General features: G+C 34.2%; 2 protein-coding genes across 4 annotated transcripts in view; one reads left to right on the top strand and one right to left on the bottom strand.

The window, feature by feature from the left end:
* alpha-Cat (catenin alpha) overlaps positions 1-21,856 on the top strand; it is a 41,181-nt gene extending 19,325 nt beyond the window's left edge. For 2 of the 3 annotated variants that reach the window (XM_077435641.1, XM_077435642.1), the window contains exons 16-23: positions 16,551-16,702; positions 17,121-17,193; positions 17,802-17,869; positions 17,953-18,134; positions 18,779-18,884; positions 18,969-19,103; positions 19,172-19,288; positions 19,506-21,856. In XM_077435641.1, the coding sequence (XP_077291767.1) occupies positions 16,551-16,702; positions 17,121-17,193; positions 17,802-17,869; positions 17,953-18,134; positions 18,779-18,884; positions 18,969-19,103; positions 19,172-19,288; positions 19,506-19,670 (998 nt within the window). In that variant the 3' untranslated portion in view covers positions 19,671-21,856. Of the gene's footprint in view, positions 1-16,550; positions 16,703-16,802; positions 16,873-17,120; positions 17,194-17,801; positions 17,870-17,952; positions 18,135-18,778; positions 18,885-18,968; positions 19,104-19,171; positions 19,289-19,505 lie in introns of all 3 variants that reach the window. The other variant, XM_077435643.1, reaches the window with a different exon arrangement.
* Positions 19,842-22,572, bottom strand: Urm1 (Ubiquitin-related modifier 1). The gene is made up of 2 exons (XM_077435646.1): positions 22,456-22,572; positions 19,842-22,354 (listed from the first exon to the last, which is right to left on the bottom strand). The coding sequence occupies exon 2, from the start codon at positions 22,348-22,350 to the stop codon at positions 22,009-22,011; it is 342 nt and encodes a 113-aa protein (XP_077291772.1). The 5' UTR covers positions 22,351-22,354; positions 22,456-22,572; the 3' UTR covers positions 19,842-22,008.
* Between the last annotated feature and the right edge of the window lie 534 nt (positions 22,573-23,106).

Genomic DNA, 23,106 nt, shown 5'->3' with positions numbered 1-23,106 from the left:
CCAGTTCGTCGGTACATAGATGGACATGTGCTTATTTTTTCGCATCGGTCACTCCTCGGTTCAGATCATCGAAATGGAAATCATGACCCGTTCGGAATTCGAGCCGGAGACCTTCAGGTGTGCGATGTGAACCGACCTCTAGGTTACGGCCATGTAACGCGTTACCATCATCGTTAGGAATCCATAATTGATGAAAAGTCCGATTGATTATTATTTTTACTTTGGATGCAATCATTCACGGAGACAGGACGCCAATCCGCGAAATTCTCAAGGTCGGCTTTATCTGGCGATATTGTACTGTCGTACATATATTCATTTTTTTGAGGATCGCTTTCGAAATTTTCTGACTCTTCTACTAATCATTTTTTTTTCAGTTTGCCTTGTCATCGCCGATATCGAAAGTGATTTTTTTCGATAGTTTGACATTAGCTTCGAGTATCGATTTATTATTATTCATAGTCATTGTCATTTGAATGTCTTTGATTTGGTGTCATCGCATATTCGTTGCACTCTGCGTGGAAGACGCTCGTTAATCGGCCATTATATTATTCACCATACTTTTGGAACTGGTCAGACAGTGTTGTATAACAATAATGTATAAAAAATAGTATAGAGGTCAGCGTAGTATAAAATAAAAATATAATAAATAAATAAAAAAACGATGGGAAAGAATGTCAGATCTTATTCTAAATCTGTATAATTTGAACAGGATGTATGATTTATTTGGGTCTACGTGACGAGCCAGAATGTTAAATTACAGAAAACACAAATATCGGAAGACAAATATCGAAAATCGAAAGATCTTAAGTCGAAAGATCAAAAAAAAAAGGGTGCATGGTAAACGGTACATACTCACTCAATTTGCGCGAGCAGGGTACAACAGGAACAAGAGGAACAGGCTTTTCCTCCTGTATAAATGTGCGCGCGCAGAACAGAGTCACGGGTTCAAATTCCACTGGTTTCTGCTGGCCAGACCTTGGATTTGTGACTCCAGGTCGATCGTTTCCTATCAGAGTTTGCCGATTTATCTGATTTTCATTGAAACGGTTCCAACAAATTGACAACCTTACCCATTTTCTCACAAAATCTCAAGTTGTCAACAATCTCGAATTTCGCTGAATTGTTTAAAATGCCGCCCGTATTCTGCGCGCGCACATTAATACGGGAGGAAAAGCCTGTTCCTTTTGTTCCTGTTGTATCCTGCTCGCGCAAATTAAGTGAGTATGTACCGTTTACCATGCACCATTTTTTTTTGATCTTTCGACTTAAGATATTTCGATTTTCGATCTTTGCCTTCCGATATTTGTGTTTTCTGTAATTTAACATTCTGGCTCGTCACGGAGACCGGATTTATTTAGATATATGTAGATTTGAGTTTGTATTAATGCTCGTTCGCGGGAGTTTGAGCCTTTTTTCTTAGTTAGAATAATGCAGGCTCTTGTTTAGGATTCTTAATATGTATTTCATTATTTATTTATTTACTACAATTAAGCCATAATGATATTACAGATATAATTCAGGACTTAACGTGCGCATCTTTTCCGTGGAGTGTCGGGCTGGGTCTTCGTAAATGGACCGACAACTGATCATCCCACGTCCAGTAATTTCAATCATTATCATTTAACCATTGGGTGAATACCATCATCGGAATAATGCAGTAAAAAGGCACAGCTATGCACTACGTTCGAAATCCAGTTCGTTGCATTGAGAAGTTGCTGTAGGGCACGCACATAAACGTTCAATGCGATCTTCATTTCAAAATGTTAAATATTTAGGTGTTCGAAACTAGTTTGTCGATATTTAATAATGTCAATCAAATTCGTTACGATGCGCGATTATCGCATTCACCTTTCAGACGTGTCATGTCTTTTCCTCGATTGAAAAGTGTCAAGGATGAACGTCAAAGCGTCTCATCATAATCATCACCGTCGCGTCTAAAATACCAAAATTCGATTTCATACATATTGTAATATTTAAAAGTTAAATTTTATCGATTCGAGCGAAATTTTCTATTTTATTTAGTATATGCACAACATTGACTGCAGTCAGCACTTGCTGCAATTGTGCAACTCTCGAGGATATGGATTTCGCGGACGGGAAAAGTGATATGTATAATTTTCCGTCACGCGATATTCGACTTATTCGATATTATAGGTATATGTATGTGAGATGTTTCGTCAGGTCGGAATCTCTCTGTTTTATGTTGATTTTTGTCGGAATCTCTCTGATTTCTGCGTTGGCGATGGTGCGTATGTGTGAAAGATTTTCACATTAGAATTTCGTTTTACGATGTTTTCTTCTTTCTTGGGAAAACGTGTGCGTTTGTTTACTTATATTATAGGCGAAGTTACCCAAGATTATTAAATGTTTCGTATGTGTGAGTGTGGATGATGAAAGAACGAGTCCGCGACCTCGATGACACCGAAATCTGGTAGTGGACCATATATTGCGAAATTCGACGACAATCTTCTCCAGATTACATTACTGTTTGAAATATGCTGTCTGTCGTTTCTGTGTGAGTGGGTCGTTTCCGATACGTACGTATGTATGTATGGGCGTATCCTCTACTAGCTACTTAACTTCATCGGCTACTTAATAAGTTAACTTTCAAATGTTAAAAAATTTTGACCGTGAGATTTCGATTGATGTTGCTCAAGTGTCGTTTTTAGGTTTTGGGTTACGCAATGTGAGTTTGTGATACGTAATTTTTTTTAACTCATCTATGTATGTATACTGTACGAAGTATCGATAGATATCGTGGTGTTTTAGTGAGAAATTTCCACTGTGATATTTTTTTACGCGGCGCATTTTTTCGGGCTAGGAAGCGTTTTTATATTTTTCCACGAATACAATGTTTTAACCAGTAAACGTCTGGATAATCATGACAATCAGCCACGAAAATCGTGAATATCTGGCTTAGTTGGCGTGCGTGACTCTCGATGGATGGAATTTTTGAGGGCCAGATATTACGTGATCGAGATACTAGTGACGTGTGCGAAATAACCACAAAATCGTTTTGAGCTATGGAATCTTAACTTAAATCATGCACTGCAGACATTTTTTTAAATTATATACTAAACTTTAAATTATAATTGAGATGTTTCATAAACATATTATAATATTTTAAAACTATATTTTCCATGGTGACATCTATAGCCAAATTTGTACTTACATACATATGTACTGTTAGTGCGCTCCGTTCTATCAACTTACAATATGTTGAAACTCGTTTTCTCAACTTTTAGTCTTCTTAAACAAAAGTTTGTATATTGTGTACAAAAATGATTTTTTTTTGTAAACATGTATGTAATATCTTTAGTTTGTTGTTTGGTATATGTCACAGTGAAATTATATTTCAAGTGAAAATATATTTTCACTGACGTTTCACTGAAATCATAACCATTTACATTTTCAGGGTTGGTTTTTTTCTTTTAAGATTAAATTGATAGGGTTGGTATTATTTAAGAGTTAGGATAGTTTAGGTTGAGTAAGGGTTGCCCTATTTATTTAAGATTGGTTTGTTAGGGTTAAATTTATAGAGTTAAACGTTGTAAATTCATTGTTTGATACATTTTCACTGCTTGATTTGGTGAAAATATATTTTCACTTGAAATTGCTTTCACTGTAACATATATGTATATAAAAAGTCGACGACGAAATACACCGAAAAATTTATCAAAACGATTTTTGAGATATTGCAAGTTAATGGAACGAGGTAGACTCATATACTATATATAAATTTATAAAATTATTATTATAAGTTTGAAATTATATTCAAATAATTGTGACAGATGAGGATAGTTTGCCAATTTGTTTGGAACCGTTTCAATAATTAAATCAGATAAATTGGCAAATTCCGACTGGAAACAATCGACCGGGAGTGACATATATTTAAGGTCTGACCAGCAACACTGGAACAAGGATTGAACCCATGATCGCTCAGTTGATTATAACCTTATCACTGAGCTTCGTTTTAGATGGTAAAAACACAATCAAAAGTACGGCATGGAACACGTACGTGTACTCCAGCAATGGGAGGTGTATCTTCTTATTCCGACATTTATTCAAATATGGAAATCGCCATTATCGATCACCATCAAAATTATGTCAATACAAAGAAAAAAAATATCACCGAAAACACTCCAGGGTTGATGAGGTCGAAGAAACGTGATGGTACAGATTTGACCTAGCAGCATTTTTTTAGCATGTGCAAAACTATCTAAACAAATAAACACGTGCCGCTCTGAATGTATGCAGCTTTAGCCTTGTGAGATGCATATTAAAAGTTTTGAACTGAATTGAATCGTTCGAATTTGTGCTTATAAATTTCCTCAATTATATTTATGAGATATTGCGATGTTGATTATATATAGGTACAATAAATAAATTGAAGATAGACAATTTTTTATCTGATTTGACTCAGATGTATGTATTTATTTATTACTATATGTTGTATTATTCTAATAAAATCGTAATAAAACACGGTGTGTTTGTGTGTGTGAAAGGAGAAGACCTCGAAAATGGATGGTCGAGAATTGTGTATCTCCGCCAAAGTGTGTATCTCTCTAAATAGGAAAATCAAAAATCATGTTCGACGCATTAAAATCTCGTTTCTATTATATCCAAATATTTCCTTTTTGCTCGTTTCGCTGTTCGCTAACAATCGAGCGACCGTTTTGTTTCATCTTATTTTGTGTCGTGTTTTCACGAGAAGTGAACGGATAATTGCTGCCCGTGAGTGCAATACGATGCGTATCTTTAAAGTATTACATTTTGTAGAAGAAGGAGAATTTGGCGTGCCAAAACACGTACATATTTGTGTGGATAACCTTACTTGGTACGTGGAGGTTCACGGCTATATTTAATCGATCGCATTATGTCTAATTAGTTTTTTTTTCCTTTTATACGCTTTGATGTAATAATTGTATGGCTTCGGTAAAATGATACAAATGTTGTGAACGTCTTTTGTCGAATTGTTCTGGGATCGGAAGCTGAATTAATCTACCAAATTGGATTATTCTTTCCATTCAATGTCTAATTACATATATTGAATCATCTCAATGGAAAACTTATAGGTACATTGTGGTTTTTGTTCATAGAGTAGTGATGTGCGGTTGTTTTTGTGCAATATTGCTCGACAAACGTCTCGTTCTCCGATGAAAGGGTCTCGCGGGCTGTATTCTTTGTGGGGGGAGAGGGGTGGTCTCATGAGGGCTTTAAGGGTCGAATTATTTGACCTATAAAACGGGCTTTAAATGGCAAACCAAAAGATTTCTTTTGGTGTCTAAATGAATAATAAAAAGCTTGTAATAAATAAATGGGACTTCATTTCAGCTTTTTCCAGGGATGAGGAGAGTTGGTTAGGTTGGGTTTGTTTTTTTTTTTTTTGGAAGAAGCTTCTGCTGGCCTGAACTTATCGATTTGATTCAAAGTATTTCATCAAATGACATGCATGTTTCTGGCCTGGAAATATTTAGGGAGGAGGTGAGATTCTTCTCTCCCCCCCCCCCCTCAAATGACATGGTTTTGTGACGTATTTTTTCTTTTAACCACTTCATCGCCATAAGCGCACCGGTGCGCGTTCCTTCGTATTTAAGGCTATGACTCGATATTAATTTTGGTTTCTTCACAGTGACATCTTAAAATATCCTGTGATACTAATTTTATTGAAAAAAGTCAATATTTTTCGTTAGTTTGTGGTGTCAAGAGTTGGCATTAAACACAATAAAATAATCGAATCGGTTTCTACAAACGCGCTAAGTGGTGAATTCCTGCCTCTATATTCAAAATCATCGCATTATTTATTTTATTTATTTTTTAAACAGACCATTGTGGCATAACAGGAATTCCTAAAGCGCCACAATGGTCAAAAAATATAACACAAAAAAGAAAAAAAACAAAATAACAATTAAACATAAACATAATACATCCATACATACATAAAAAATAGCATTTAATAATAACAGATAAAGTAAAAATATCAAATAAAATATAGCATAAGGAATGCCTTGCACCTACAGCCAGTTTCAATAAATATGTAAGAAACAACTACAAATACAAAACATCCCTGTAAGGCCCAAATGGAAGAGAGTTAATCAAAATTTCACTCATAAATCACAATCAATCATGAAAACAATGATGAGCGCAGACTACCAGATAAATGGGTTAGAGTAATTTCCGACAATTTACGCTCACTAAGGTGGAAAATATCACATTCAGTCTCGGCAGCAACGATTTCATTAAGAAGTCGGATAGCTCTTGGAATAGGAGCCATTCGAAAAAGGACTGTGCGGGCAGGAGGTACAGCCAGCAAATGATGATGTCTACCACGCACATAGTGATTAGGGACATAAAGCCCCAACTGCTCCAGCAACAACGGGCATGACGTATTACCACGTAAGAGCAGGAGAACGAAACGAATTAATGAGAAGTTTCTCCGAAGTTCAAGGGAATTATACCCAAGCATGCCCAAAAGGAAAGGAGTGGGGTAGAGATATGGGTAATACCCATATTCTTTCCTATATAGGAAACGAAGAAATGCTTTTTGCACTTTCTCAATCATCAGAGAGTAATTTGCTTCATGCGGATTCCACACAATCGCATTATACTCAGACCCCCCCTTTTTTTCCTCTTAAAAATGCTCTCTAGTGGGGCACTTAGGACTTAACTTCAGGTGGGGGTGGGTTTATAAACGAATAAAAATATTTTTGAAAATTCAAATAAATTTCAAGTAATTTAAAAAAATATATTTTCTTAATGTAAGACATTGAAAACTTCTATTGTATATTTTTCGAAAAACAAAAGGTTTTATTTTGGGGGGAGGGGGGGGGGGGATGTTCCATGACTTCCATGAGATAAAAGTATAAAACTGGCGGTTCATTAATAATATATTATGCTCATAAAATACTGTTTGGATATCTTAGTGTTCTTTTACTAATCCTATGGTTAAATTGAGTACACCCTCTTATAACCCGCTAAATCTGTTCTGCAAAAAAACGAAATCAATGAAAATGTAAGATAATATGATATATCTTATAAAGCCCTTTTACAGTTTCACTTTTTTATTTATTTATTCTGTCTTTTTTTTACATTTATTACGCATTTTTGCCGGATCGATTGAGCGGGTTATAAGAGGGTTGATTGTATGTTTGCGTAAAATGTTACGAATCAATAAAAATTGGTGTCATATATTTATACTACGTTTGGTAATGATGCTAAATGGAATTATTCTGCATTAAAAATTGATCTGATTAAATTATTTTGCCTTTTTGAGCGATCTTTATGCAATCTGATTAATCCGAGTCGTACTAAATCATTCGACTTAACTTGACTTATAATTGGTGTATATTGATTTCTAAAATTTAGTTATTACTCGACTGAACAAAATGTATATACATATACTGTTAGGAATTATGTAACTTAGTAATGAATTGTCGGCTCCATACGTTGACAAACACTGAAGTGAAAGAGATCGCGATTTAACCTTTCATTTGTCAGTCGAAGTGTGCGTTTGAAGTGGAAAATCTTAAGCCACCTCAAATACGATTATGTGTTTGTTTTTACAATAGACGGTTCCCATCATCAAGGGTGCTCCAACTTTTTCTCAAGAACGATCCACTTAGATTCATCAAATCAAATATCATATAGATTTTTTTGTTTGTTTTTTTGACATATACGCACGCAAACACATCTCGACCTTAAGTTGCACGATCATTTCCTGCACAAGTACGTGTCGATACATCTCGACATTCGAGTCGGGGGCATTTCAGTTAATGCTCTTTTTTATGTTGTATTTATCATTATTGATTTTTACGCTGCAGTATTTAACTTTCGATTTTTTTCGATTGACCTATTGTGTGCGCACATAATGGCCAGTTCACAAAATGTCAGACGAATTATTATGCATTTGTGTGCATAATTAAGATTGCAAGATTTTTGTTTGTCGCTGGCAGTTGCTCGAGAGCCGGATCAGATCGAGCGCTGAAACCATCTTGGGATTAGTTGAAATTGGTTTCGATGTATTTTGAGGGTCTCGAGCTGTCCGGAAAAAGCGTGTAATTAGACTTTTTTTCTGACTGAATAAATTTACAAGGACTTTACATCCTAGTTATGAATGTCAATAGTATATTGTAATGAAAAAACGTTCGACACGAGTTCTATAACATAACATAATTTATCGCCATACCTTAGTTATTATTAGTAACGAGCAGTAAAATATTTTATCGATTGCTGCTTCTGTTTTATGTTTTTCCTCATATTTTTTTTATTTGAACAAATAAAAAAATTGCCAAATTACCCTGTTTTTTACCCACTTTAACCCTTTGAATGAAGACCAACGTCGATCGACGTTCTGCCAACAAGTCTAAGAGCCTGAAAACCGCCGATAGGCGTTTTATTTTGAGCATGTAGAAAGTAAACAAGAAAACTACCCACTAAGCCTTTCCAGGTAGCATTGAAAAAAAAATGCATTGAACATGGGTCGTGTAATTCGTGTCATTCATTGTTCAACGTTTATAGAGACCGGTTTACAACGGAATTTCTTAATTTATAACCATAGCAGAATTTCCCGATGGAAATTTTTATTATTTATTTTATTTTTACATAGATATATACCAGGAAGGCTTGACAGGAAGACCCCAGTGCGCCTTCCTGGATAATCACATAAATCACTATATTTCCAGAAGCTGAAGAACACGAAATAACAATTAATTAATTAATTAAGTACAGAATTAATCCATAGAGACATTTATGGATTAGATTTTGTACATCATTTTTACAAATTATACACACAATAAATACAGAAGATTTGTGACAACAGGAAAGTTGATTTTTTGCCAATTTTGAGGAACCGTTTAAACAATGATCAGATAAAATTGGCAAACTCTGATAAGAAACGATCGATTTGGAGTCACAAATACCCCCAAATCTAACCAGCAGTATGGCTGATCGAACCCACTGATCACTTAGTGCTAAACATACACGCTACCATTAACCCTTTGCCCGCGTCACCAAATTTAGCGAACATGCCCTGTACGCGGCTGCTTTTTTGCGGATTTTGCTATCGCGTTTTTGACTATAAATATAGGTTGTAATATTTTATAAATTATTTTAGCCTATATTGAATTTTTTTTGACTACTGTCATCTATTGAATTTGGTAAAGTATACATTTAGTAATATTTTCAACCAAGTTATAAAATTTTAACACAATAGACGGCTCTTATACAGGTTGGAACTTCCAAGACATCTATGCGTGTCTCACGCGCTGAGGGCATGTTCGCTAGGACATGTATAGTAGTCGTACGCGGTGGAAAGGTTAAGCCATATTGCTGGCTAAATCTCTAATTGCTGAGTACTTTAGATTAAGGCTTGGAATTTAGATTGTGAGCATCACATTATAACAACAATGAAGAAGATGGAACTAGTTTTGATTGAAAAATACGTTGATAGACTTATTTTGTTTATTTTATATTGTTGCAAGATATAATAGTCTAAAGACATCTTTATATTGTATTTCTAAATAATTCTAATTGGAAATATTGGCGAAATTTTTAGCGTGGCGGGCTTCCAATAGAAAAGACGTCAGCACTCAAAAGGGTTAAAGTCTTACATAGGTTTTAAACTTAAACAAGTATGCATATGCATTTAAATGATAATATGCTGTTACGTACTGGTTAGCATAAATTAATAGAAATGTAAGCATCATAAGCGCCAGATCGATGGTATTTCATTGATTGGAAATGTTTCTGCGAGTAGGTGGTTCATGCTATAGCTACATACATACAACCGATTCCTCTAATCAGTAGGCGGTTACTACGCAAGTATAAACAGTGCATTGAACTATTATTGAACAGGTGTTGTACATCTAATTTCGTAATATCTACCTAAAACAAATCTTCACATGCTATTGGAGCAACTATACATAAATTAAAATGGCATACTCGTTTCGATCCTTGCTGCTGCACTATGATCGTTTTGCTCAAGCTTGGCTTTTCCTCTACCTTTTGAATAAACATCGATTGCCGAAGTGATGCTAAGAATATGTTAAATATGATTTATTTATTGGTTGCTGATTTATTAAAGCTAATCCACTCAACCCTTTGAATGCTGACCAACGCCGTGGGCCTGCAAAACGGTGATAGGCGTTGTATATTGAGCATGTACAAAGTAAACAAAAATACTACCTGCTAAGCCTTTAAAGGTAGCATTGAAGAAAAACGCATTGAACATGGGTCGTGTAATCCGTGTTAATGTTTATAAAGACTGGTTTACACTGGAATTTCTGAATTTATAACTATAGCAGAATTTCCCGATGGAAATCCCTAACTGCTGAGATTGAGATTTTAGATTGTGGCTTGGCATTTAGATTGTGAGCATTACATTTTAAATATTGTTTGCTAATTTTGATTTCTTGTTTCGTATTTTGAAATATTTACATATAAAATATTAATATAAAATAATTACATTTATTAATATAAAATAAGCAAGTTGTTGATACTATTAATTTATTTATGGAATACATACATATATATTTTATGTTAATGGAAATTTATATGTTTTAGACGATAAAAGTAAATGTCAACGTCATGTTATGGACAGCAAAACTTACAGTAATATTACTAAAGACCTTGCATTGTATTATATTGTAATCATATTATATAGTTAAATAAGAAATAATTAAAAACAAAAAAAATATTTTACGTCCTTCCAATAACATTGTAAGGACGTAAAATTAAAACATTGTACGAATGCGACAGCATGCTCGGTACTCGTAAGTCTGACGCTACATCGGATCGACTGCAACTGCATTACATTTTCCGATTTTAAGTTTGGGTACCATTTATCGGTCCGACAAATAATAAGAATGCCCCTTTCTAAAATAGCTCGCACGACATATTCGGTTTTCAAACGTCAAATTTAATGCCAGTAACAAAAATAAATACCGACCCTAACAACCTAATCTTAAATGAATACGACCAACCCTAACTTAACCTAACCTAACCTAACCCTTAAATAAATAAGTGTTGGCTGCTAAGATATTACGATTACCCAGTGAAAACTGATTACTGGCAACCCGTTTGAAGTTTGATTTTCCAGGCGAACGCCGATTCTGTCGTGCGAGCTATTTTAGAGGTGTTAATATGACATTAAATTTCGTATTGACATTTGTCGTGTAATTTATGTTACAGCCGTGCCAAAAATGTTATCCCTTTAAGTTTTAAGAGGTTGTTTTTTCGTGTGAATTTAAAGGTCATTGGGCGCAATCCGACCCGGTCGCGGACATGAATGAAAATGATATGAAATGAAAGAGTATAAATTCACTTAACATTATATATGGTTATTTTATTTAGAATCTATGGGAGAACAAAGTTTGAACCAAAAATATATTTATTCAAAAAATCGAATACTATTAAATATAAGTTGTCGTTCTGTTAAATAGCTACTAAAGCAGCCATACTCAGATTTTTTTTTCTTCCGGGTTTGTTTTGGTTTCTTCTCCACGGGTAGCTACCCTTTGACGCTTACAAAACTTTAGTAAGTAAAGGGTTTTGGCGAGTTGATGTACGTCCCGCGTGATCAAATCGGCAGGTATACGTTCGCTCCCTCTCTCTCACACGCAAGTATAGGGTCGCGTCTCGCTCGTTGCAATATTTTTTCGCTCGTTTTTCAATATTCCCACAACCCACAAGAGAGCGACCCTTACCATGATAAACTAGAGACATTTATCTATATATCCTCACAATTTCATTTCTGTCCGCCGTGGGTTTTTCTTCCATACTATTTGCCCATTGACCTATAAAATAAATATAATTCTAATAATGTATCCGAAGATATTTCATCGGGCCTATCACTGCTGCTAGTAATAAATAAGGCATAATATGCAGAAGCGCGCGAACTTGTAAATCACTCGATTCGCACGGCCGAGCCTCAGGTACTTGAGGAGTACATATATATTATATGTACCTCATTATTACAATTACGCGGCTAAACGACTATGAGGCGATTGCGCAACGCCCTTCTCGTCTGGATTAGACGACCGAGAAGAATATGGTGAAACATCCTCGGGGGGGCTTTGGGCGTCTCGGGCGCTACCTGTTAAATGTCACGGCCGACCGGTCGACAGGTAGACCGTCGTAAAGTTCACGCCGGAATATAATCGGTATCGGCCGTAATTGCTTTCGAATAGGGTCGTAGTCGTAGCTGCCGAAAATTCGTAGTCGCGGCCGCCATTACGCGCTTTCCCGCGTTTTCGCGCTCCAAAATGGCGGCGCGCGTCGTTCGGGGCACGCGCGCCATATAACGAGGCCACTTGCCGCAACCGTTGCGTATTTAGCGCCCGGCTCATCTGTTTACCCACCTATCTATCTGTCTGTCCGTCGTTACGTCACTTTTTTGTCATCGGTGATTTTTTTCTCACCGTCTTATCTACGTCGCGTCTTCTCCGTGACCTTTTTGTACAATTTAATTTACGCCATCGTCTATTTTGTCGATTCTTTGTACGCTAGATTAATGTTAGCGGCGGATTCTTTTTGTCTTTACAGCGTAATCATCTCCCAAGTCAAATCCCCGATTTACCCTTTGAATGCCAATTGAAACCAACGCCGATCGGCGTTTTTCCAACAAGTCCATAGGGCTGAAAAATGCCGATAGGCGTTGTATTTTGAGCATGTACAAAGTAAACAAGAATACTACCCGCTAAGCCTTTCCAAGTAGCATTGAAACAAATATGCATTGAACATGGGTCGTGTAATCCATGTCAATTTTTGTAAAGACTGGTTTACACCGGAATTTCTGAATTTATAACCATAGCAGAATTTCACGACGGAAATCTCTAACTGCTGAGTATTTTTCAGATTGTGGCTTGGCATTTAGATTGTGGCTTGGCATTTAGATTGTGGGCATTAATTACATTTGAACAACAATGAAGAAGATGGAGCTAGTTTTGGAAAAATACATTCATTAATAGACTTCTTTTGTTTATTTTATATTGTTGCAAGATATATTAGAGAGTCTAAGCACACCTTCACAAAACGCAAAATCCTCGGGGGTAGTTATCTAGGGTTTGTTTGGATTAGTTACAATTTCTAAATAATTTTAGTTGGAAATGTTGGCGGGCTTTATCTTGTGATATGAGAACTGTCACTAGACATATAAGTCCACAAATCATCCAAGATTTAAAGATAATTAATTTTGCCTAATTTAGTGTCGGAAATGTACACGTGGTCATTTATACAGTTTCAATTCCTAAATATTAAAAGAGATAAGCCAGTTGGAGTAAATTCACAATAGAAATAATGACTAGTCTTCGGTGGTCGATGTATGGTTTTCAAATATAAATATACCGCTGCATTAGTGTTCAAACCAAGATAGCAAAAAGCATGGTTTTTCTAAGAAATTGACAATAGTTAACTATTTTTTGTGCTAAAAGCACTTTTCGAACGCTGATCTTTATTCATTATCAAACTTCGGTGGCTGAGATGCCGCCATAAAATAACAATAGACCTCTCCATTGTCTGAGAAAGTAGGAGAGCAAAAAAAAAAATGGTTTAATGAATTAACAGTTTCTTCTTAGATTTGCCCCGACCGTCTGATTGATGAATGGTGAGCATTTAACGTAGACGCGGTTTTGTAAGAAATCATCTCGATGACTTTCATTAGGCAATCATCTTCGAAGAGTATGAATAGTGCGCTGTGGTCATTTCCTTCAGTAAAGTTCACCCGGGTAAGCAACGGTGTGTGTGTGTGTGTGTGTGTGTGTGTGTGTGTGTGTGATATTCATTACACATTTTGCATAAGAGTATGTGATGCAAACTATCGCCATGCTTTTAGTTCACCGTGAAGAAATTGCACCCAGGAAAGTATAATAGTATTGTATAGCAAATCATATTCTTCATTGATGATGCAAATCTAGCGATGATAGTCTCGGGTGTGTAATTTTATTGTCCATTTGCAGATTTTATAGTAGCAGAGTAATAAATTATGGCAAACATGACACAGTGTTTGGCATTATAGCCGTCTGTTCGTATCGGAATTGAGCTATAAGCCTCGAATGAAACTCATAATGGTTTTGATTTCGCGTGAATGTTATGAATAGAGAACTAATAAGCTAGCGAAATTGATTGTATGTGTGTGTGTGTGTGTGTGAAAAAAAAGGTAATTTAATATTTTTTCAATACAGTTAGTACGGAGGATGTGAAGATGCTCGTTGCGGAATTTTAGATTAGCGATTTTTAAACGCGATAAAAAATTAGCTGGCGCTCAGAATAAATGCCAGTGTCTGTGATGTAACAATTTTTGCGCGTCTTGCGAAATATATGTGTACGATTAATAATTTTAATGAAAATTTTCAACTGAGGGGTTTTAAAATGTTGAAGTTTTTGTGTGTCAGGTCAACTGACTCGTGTGATGTTGGCCAGTTGACATATTACCGAATATAAATTTACATAGAAATTCAACAGTATACCACCTGCGTATGAGGAAACGAAATTTTTATTGTAAGATCACACACACACACGTGTAGAATTCATTATTTTATACAATTTTTTTTCAATACATACTAATCAAAAAAAAAAAAAACATTTTTAAATATGAAAGTTATGTATCGTACATTTTAGATAGATTTATGTTTTACTTTGATCCATACGGTGTTTTTGTTAAACATTTTTTTTTATATACATATATATATGAATATTCAATCGACGGCAGGGATCTTCTATTGAAAAGCGAAAGGTCAGATTCCCTTTCGTTTTTATTTTTTTCTCGTCTCTTTCCGACGTGTGGAAGAGCGCCGTCGTCTGAATAAATCAGTAGGACATTTATGTGGACAAGTTTCTATTGATAGTCAAATTTTACATTCGTATTCAAAAATATTCTGATCCATTATATAACCGATCATTCGTGCGTAAGATGATCACAAACGGGCAATATTTAAATTTGGCGATCGGTGACAAAATCTTTACACGTCTTTTTTTATTCTTATGCAATGTCGTTAACTTTTTCTTCATGCTCTGCTCGAAGATGTTTTTTTTTTAATTATCCGACTAAACCTGACCTATAGCTTTTTGTAATATTCTATTTTCAAATCCTTTATATTGCTTTTACAACCAACTGAACAAACAACATGTATGTCTCGTATTAATTGGCTATTTGGATATTAAAGAAATAAACATGTCTATGAAGATTATATTTCACTATCGAAGGAAAACGATTGAAATCTTTATGGGGTGCCAAACCTCGCAAAATGGCAAAGTTTCAGAGCGATTTTAGGAGGTTTGACCAAAACAATGTAAAAAGTGAAACTAGGTAAATAAAACCTTGTGCTGTTGAAGTCAGTTTCTGATCAGACTCTGACTCCAACTTGAATGATTTGAGTAATATGGACTATTCTTGCCAACGTTTAAAATTGTTAGTAATAAAAATAGTAGCGATTTTCAAAATATGAAAAATTAAATGAAATTAAAAAAATCAATAAAAATTAACATTTAACTCAATTTGTTGAATTATTGGTAATTAAATAGGTATAAATAAAAAGTAAGTACATTAATAGTATATGTGTATGAATTTCATTCACAAAAGCCACAACAAATCAAAATACGTGCAATTCAACAATTTTATTTATAATATAATTTTAATTCATGATTTTTATAAAGCAACTAGTGTTGTACCCGATGACATATCATTGCATGGGTATTGGCATATTAAGTTATTAAATAAAAAAAATTAAAGAAATGTGTCTGTTCGATCGGTATGCGGTCGAATTTTTTTCAAATAACTTTTAAATATAATTAATTTAATATTTATATTTAATTTTTTAATATGAAAAAAAAGGTAATAACTACCTACCTACCTACATGTAAACAATATAAAACACCAATAGAAAAATTAATTAATTAGTTAAATAAATTTTCAATAGATGGCGGTAAATTCTCAGCCGAGCGGAAAGATTGGCATCGATTAGTATATATAGAAGCTTTTTTATTTTGTTATTATATGTACATATTTTCGTATACGTTTTAGCAGTGACGTACATATGTATGTATGTCGAATCGAAACGACTATTATAGTACAGCGAGCGTTATCTCAGACAGACAGATTGACGGAATAGAGATATTATATAAAGCAATTATTAAATTTAAATTTATTAGTTACTTAATAAGTTTGGAGACTATAGTTGATAAAATACTATTAATTAAATAAAATACTAATAAGATTTAGGGTCGGTCGACCTTTTACGATTTTGACTCCACAGCTTTGGAAAAAAGATATATCATATTTCCTCATATTTCCATTAATTAAGAACACCACTGTATTATTTCAATCATTATAGTCCTTCAGGAGTTGCGATATTTTAGTGTTTTTAGTCCTGTCTATATATCATGTATTGTAAATTTGTTTTGTTAGATAAATATGTAGTCTACTACAAATATTGTATCTCAACAATGTTTATGTGGTCCCGGAAAGGGAAATGGTTTGGGAATGTGTCATGTAAGCAAACAGGCAGACATTTTGTATTTTTCCAATGTCATATTTATATGTATCGTTTTGATTTCAGTTATGGGAAAGTTTGCCGCTCGTGTCGAAGTTGCCGTTCAGGCCCTGGGTAGCGGTGCTCCGTCTGACGTAGATGAAAATGATTTCATCGATGCTTCTCGTTTGGTGTACGATGCCGTAAGGGAGATCAGGCGTGCCGTATTGATGAATAGGGTATGGTTTTAAATTAATAAAATATTTATATTGATCTATGGTTAACGTGGAATGTAATGAATTATGTTTAAATCCCTTTTTTACAATAATAATAAAATAGGAGGATGAGGAATTGGATCCGGAGGATGTTGAGTTGGACGATCATTACACTCTGGAGACTAGGAGCAAGTGTAAGAGCAACGCCGATGTTTATAATAATATGTGTCGCTTGCGCTTTTTTAGTTGCTCATTATGTTGAATGTTTCATTATCAAACTCGGAAAGCACTCTGAAACGTTCATCGGGATCATTGTTTTTCATTTCGATAATTTATAAGAATTGCACGAGTCAATTTTGTTGAATGGTTTCCATTTTTTTTTTATGTCTGCACGGCTTTATGTGTTGTTGTCTAATTTTGTATCAATGTGTATTGCTCGTAGACCAGCGAAGACCTGGACACTGACACCGAATTCGAGCCCGTCGAAGACATGACCATCGACACGAGAAGTAGATGTGAGGATGGTCGTTCTGAATTTTTGTAGAATTTCCGATCTAACGAAATTACTAACACTTCTAATCGACATGTTGAATGAAATTTCATATGTTGCACTAACCTGTTAATGTAATTAATATTTACTAACAGTATTATTTAGATATAAATATCAATTGTATACGAGATGGGTTACGATAATATTTTTGTACGGGTTTTAAATGTCGTTTTTGTTTAGTAAATTTGAATTTAAATTTTGTTCGATATTATTTAGTAGTGACATCTATTGGTTTTTTTTTATAAACTACAATTAGAATAATGGTAACGTATAATATATGTAGATGGTACTTTATATCAATTGATTCGTTTCCGTGCTAGTATTTTATTTATTTTTTGAAATGTTAGTGATCCAAATTAGTATATACAAATTGATATAATATTTTTCATACTAATTGTTGATGAATTTATTATTATTTTAATTAATAATCTGCATGTAGGAATTAAATGTATGTATCGAGTGTTCATTAACATTAAATTATCGCCGTAGCATGTGCTTTGTTGTGTTTGCCTTGTGAATTTTATTTTAATTTTCAACTGTATCAAGTTGTTTCAATGATATATTCCGTTTCAGCGAGTGCACATACAGGAGAGCTGGGAGTTGATGAATATCCGGATATCAGCGGAATTACCAATGCTAGGGTATATAATTTCACAATTACTTCTGAAACTGGGTTCATTGTGATGAAAAGGTGGCTTAAATGTGTGTGTGTGTGAAATTTCAGGAAGCTATGCGTAAGATGACCGATGAAGACAAGCAGAAGATCTTGCAACAGGTCGAGCTGTTCCGACGGGAGAAGATGACATTCGATTCCGAAGTCGCCAAGTGGGACGATGCCGGTAACGATATAATCGTCTTGGCTAAACACATGTGTATGATTATGATGGAGATGACAGATTTTACTAGGTAAGCTATTTTTGTGTGTATTATGGGAACAATTTAAACGTCCATTTTATTAAATAAATGTGTATTTAAAAAATTTGTATATTACAAAAAAATTGTGTACATTTCTAAATGACGGATACAGATTGCATTAGAAACTTTGCTTTGATCATTGAAATGTCAATATTTGATAAAAATCAGATGTTTGCTATTTAAATGTGTATTACAATGACCAAAATATTAACCGACAACGATCAACGCTTCTTTCTACTGGATTCCTTCTTTTTTACTCTTCGGCTTGCAACCTTCGACACCTACGACTCTACAACCTGACATCATCATTCATATTCATACGTAAACTCTTTTGACAGTTGACAGTTGTCAATAGCGGAAGACTGCAATGTTGCCACTTTTTTTTTATCTATTCTAATGCTAAAATCTATCTTTTCGAATGATCGTTTCATATTTTTTAAAGGTCACTTTATAATGCCAAAATATTTTATTCGATGCACGATACGAGATTGCTTAATGCAACGAAAATAATGCAAATTTTTAATGCACAAACAATTTTTTAATATACAAAACATTTTTCTCAATGTACAGTTAAAACGCACCCATATTAAATTATTGTTTTGTTACTGTTTCGCTGTAATTTAATTTTATTTTAGGGGTCGTGGTCCGTTGAAGACTACGATGGATGTTATTAATGCAGCTAAGAAGATTTCAGAAGCCGGTACTAAGTTGGATAAATTAACCAGGGAGATTGCTGAACAGGTTTAACGATTTTTTGATTTATAATTCAAGATGTATGTATGTGTAAATTAAAGTGTTGATCAATTTTTGTTTGTTTCAAAACAGTGCCCGGAATCATCTACTAAACAAGATTTGCTCGCTTATTTACAACGTATTGCTCTATACTGTCATCAAATGAACATCACTTCTAAAGTGAAGGCAGATGTGCAAAATATTAGCGGAGAATTGATCGTCAGTGGGGTGAGTGTTTAAATGGATCAATAACTCAGTATAAATGTATCGTATGTTTACGTTGTTAATTTTTTCAGTTGGACAGTGCAACGTCTCTCATCCAAGCAGCTAAGAATTTAATGAATGCTGTCGTGTTGACAGTTAAATCTTCGTACGTTGCAAGTACGAAGTATACTCGACAAGGAACAATAGTGGTATGTATTTGTCGTGCTATAAATGAGATAATAAAAATACATACAATTCGTATTTTTATTCTAACATTTACATTTTACACTTTGCTTCTGGAATTATTTCAGAATCAGTATGTAAGTATTCCGATGGAATATTTATGCAAAGTTCTTTGTTAGCGTGTAGTGTTTTTTTTTAGGTTATGAAGTTTCGAATTGTTTGTAATGCTTTGCATGATTTCAGTCGCCGATCGTTGTTTGGAGGATGAAAGCGCCCGAGAAGAAGCCGTTGGTTAGACCTGAGAAACCGGAAGAAGTGCGTGCCAAAGTACGCCGAGGTTCGCAAAAGAAACAGCCGAGTCCCATTCACGCTCTCAGCGAATTCCAAAGTCCGACAGAGAGCGTTTAAACACGCCATTTCAACAACAACTTGACGTTTTATATTGAATACAATTATAGTATTTACAATATGATGATATTTATATGAATTCCTTGCAAGAAATTAGCAAAAGGAAAATATATTCGTTCAGAATAGTTATATTATGTATGTATGTATGTTTCTGTTTTTTTTTTATTTCTTATATAGTTTTCAGTGCCAACATTTACATACAGTCTGTGTCGAATTTTTATATAAATTTTAGCGATGGATAAATAATGTTAGGATTTATAAAATTTCACTGTTCCCTATACAATATTGTATGTAATAAGTACGTAAAGATATCACCCGTAATAAATACATATATTCATCGATTATTAAAATACATATACCATAAATACGGCTTACCGTTCATTTGCGCTATTGTAAAATTATATAAAAAAATGAATATTCTTTAATGTTCGGCATCTTTAGTAATTAAGTGTGTAGTGTTAATGTAATCAACATAATTTATTTTATGACGAAGGTGCAAGGTGGATAATGAAAAATCTTGATTTATTTCGTTAGATATGACTTTTGTATGTTTCTACTTATATACTATATATATATATATTTTATAGCAGAGGTGTATTCGAGAGCGTATTATAGACGTCGATCAACGTTTACATGCCAAAGTATGATTTTAGAATGGTGAGCATAGATATATAATACACATAGATGGGCCCTGACGTGTGATTTTGGTCGGAGATCTTGTCTTCACTAACTGAGGGGTGCGGGGGGTTTAACTAGCGGGGAAGTTGGAAAAAACAAAGGTTTTTTTCCCTACGACGCAGCGGTACCTACCTACCTACTGAGAGAAACTGTGCATGCCCCATGTATTTTGCATGCGCCAAAAGGGAGACCAGTATAAAGCGTAAGGGCGGATCTAGTGTATTATACATCAATGATGGTGAGAGATGAAATCTTCAACGGAATCGGATTTGTTTATGATGCGCTTTTGAGTGTATCGCTGTTCTATAGGTCAACATTCCTATAAAGATGAATTAAAACATATATTGGGACTTTTTAAATAACTTGCGGCTGTTTCTTTCATATAAATTAGCCTCTCGTTTGTTGTATAAAACATAGACTGAATCAAAAAGTATTAAAATTGCATTTTACTATATTGAATCCATTGGCTTCTTCGTTGAGCTTTTGAAAATATTTCTTTTTTTGATAACGTATTCCATGTTAGAAGTTCTTCTACGGAGCTATTAACAACACTCCAATTATACCTATACAATATGATTTAATTTAATTAGATTTAGGTTGTTCCTCTCCGATTAAATAATACATTGATGGGTCAATTCCGAACCTAGTGACTCGCCACACGATATCCGTTGATATTTGTGCAGGGTAGAGGTGTTATGGATAGTGTTTGTGGTTGCCAATTAGACTTGATTGTAGTGCGAGTTGCTAGAGTTGAAGAATAAAAGATGCAAATTAGTAGGAAAAAAAATGGTCAATGTGTTGTGTTTAAATAGTACGAATCGCCTTATATTGAGCATTCCCGAAGGTTATTTCAAAGGTGGTTCGGTTTGTCGGAAGAAAGTTCCTTTTTGTAATTTGAAAACACTCGAGTTGGGCACACCATCGAGGAGATAAAATTATACATATTGAAAAGATCAATTATCTAAAATCGAATTTCACTACAAAAAATCTAATATTTTATATATTCGTTTATATATTTTTAAACAAGTTCTTACCTTTATATGTGTAGTGGGTTTTGAATATTATATACAACATACTACATGCTAGTAAATATTTATTTTTATAAAATGTTTACTAGAACTATTCATAACGATAGAAGTAATGCAATAGTTATTTCCGTGTTTTTATTTGACTCGTTTAATTATGCATAGATGCAATTTTTTGTTTGTTTCGTAGCGCGTATATTATGAGCTTTTGAAGGATTGGTAATTGTCGTCAATGTTACATCTTACAAATATCAAATACATTCACACGTCGAATCAATTCAGTATTATATGTAATCCGGTAGCGTTTGATCCATCCTTTACGAGGTTGTTTTACCTCATATCCTTTGTCGACTGACGTATTTTCCAATTTGCATTCAATAGTTGTAAGATTTTTTGGAATAATTGTTGTTAGAAATACAAATATATAATATAAAAAAAATCAATTGAATAAACTTATTTGTAATCAATACATTTTTACACACATTTATCGCCTTTTATTTTCCCGTATATATTTATAATGAAGATGAATCAAATCCAAAATATACATAAAATATTTATCACAAATAATCAGTCGTTACATACTTCGATTAATCAAGTGGAATCATTCGTTTTAACGATTTATAAATAAGTGTTTATTATCCTCCATGTAATGTAGACATGAATAGTATGCTATCGTTCGGTTGTAGATTGTAGTCGAGTTGGCCAACGAGTTCCCAATCGGTTTCGTTGACTAGTACTAAGATTCCTGGTCGTACTGATCCTTCTTGTATGAACATTTCAGGTCTTTGTGTTAAAAGATTATCGCATAGCCAAGATAGTAAGTGTTTGATACTCCAACTGCATCCGATGAGGTCTTTTTTCCAAACGCTCATTGGTGGAAGTTCCACTTTTTGTGTTTTGACGTTATTGAAAAGTAATTCAGCTCCACCGGTGAATTTTACGGTGATGGGCAAGTTTTTATCGTCTTTTCCTGCCATTTTTCTGTGGTGTAAACATTTATAGGTTATATACATTTATAGGTTTTATTTGTAATTATTTTAAATGTAAATAAGGTTTTGGCTGTGTATTTTTTAGATTATTACCTTGTACATAAGTAGAAGTCACGTTTCAATTGAAGTAATTCGAACTTTCGTAGTTTGTTTTGTTTGCAACAGTTGCGGAGAAACTTCAACACATTGACGTTTGGAGAGGTTATAAATGTTGCCACTGTAGAAAATAAAACGGATTGGTCGTAGCAACTTATGTTACGGCTGAATTTATTGAATACAATTTCGGAAAAGTCGCCAAATCCGTTCATACAGTCGTCATTGTTAATTGAATTTAAATGTCGTCATTCTTTTCAATGTTTCTGGCATGTAAAATGCTCTACTGTCAGCACGAAATAGGGGTGTAAAGGACAGCATGTGCGTTTTACCCATGTGTCACCTTACAGCAGATGGGGCTATAGGTCATTAAACTTGCGATGGGAATTCATTTCATATTTTCCAATTTTTTGTATATTCAGAAATCAGCACATGTTTAATTACTTACTTCAAAATCAGTTTAAAAATATATATGTAAGCTTGGATGAAGTATTATCCCAATTTGAGTTTTGCATATATGTAACATTTGCAAGCTATTAGTTTATACATATGTAGTTTTTAGATCGTATTTAAAAAAGTTCGTTTTGATGCCAATTCGGCAAATTTGTTTGTAAAGCTATAACAATTGAAATTCAAATGTTATCGAAATTA

Source organism: Arctopsyche grandis, chromosome 8 (assembly GCF_051622035.1).
Source record: "Arctopsyche grandis isolate Sample6627 chromosome 8, ASM5162203v2, whole genome shotgun sequence".
NCBI lineage: Eukaryota > Metazoa > Arthropoda > Insecta > Trichoptera > Hydropsychidae > Arctopsyche > Arctopsyche grandis.
Note: the sequence above shows the minus strand (reverse complement) of the source record. Positions and strands in the feature narration are given on the sequence as shown.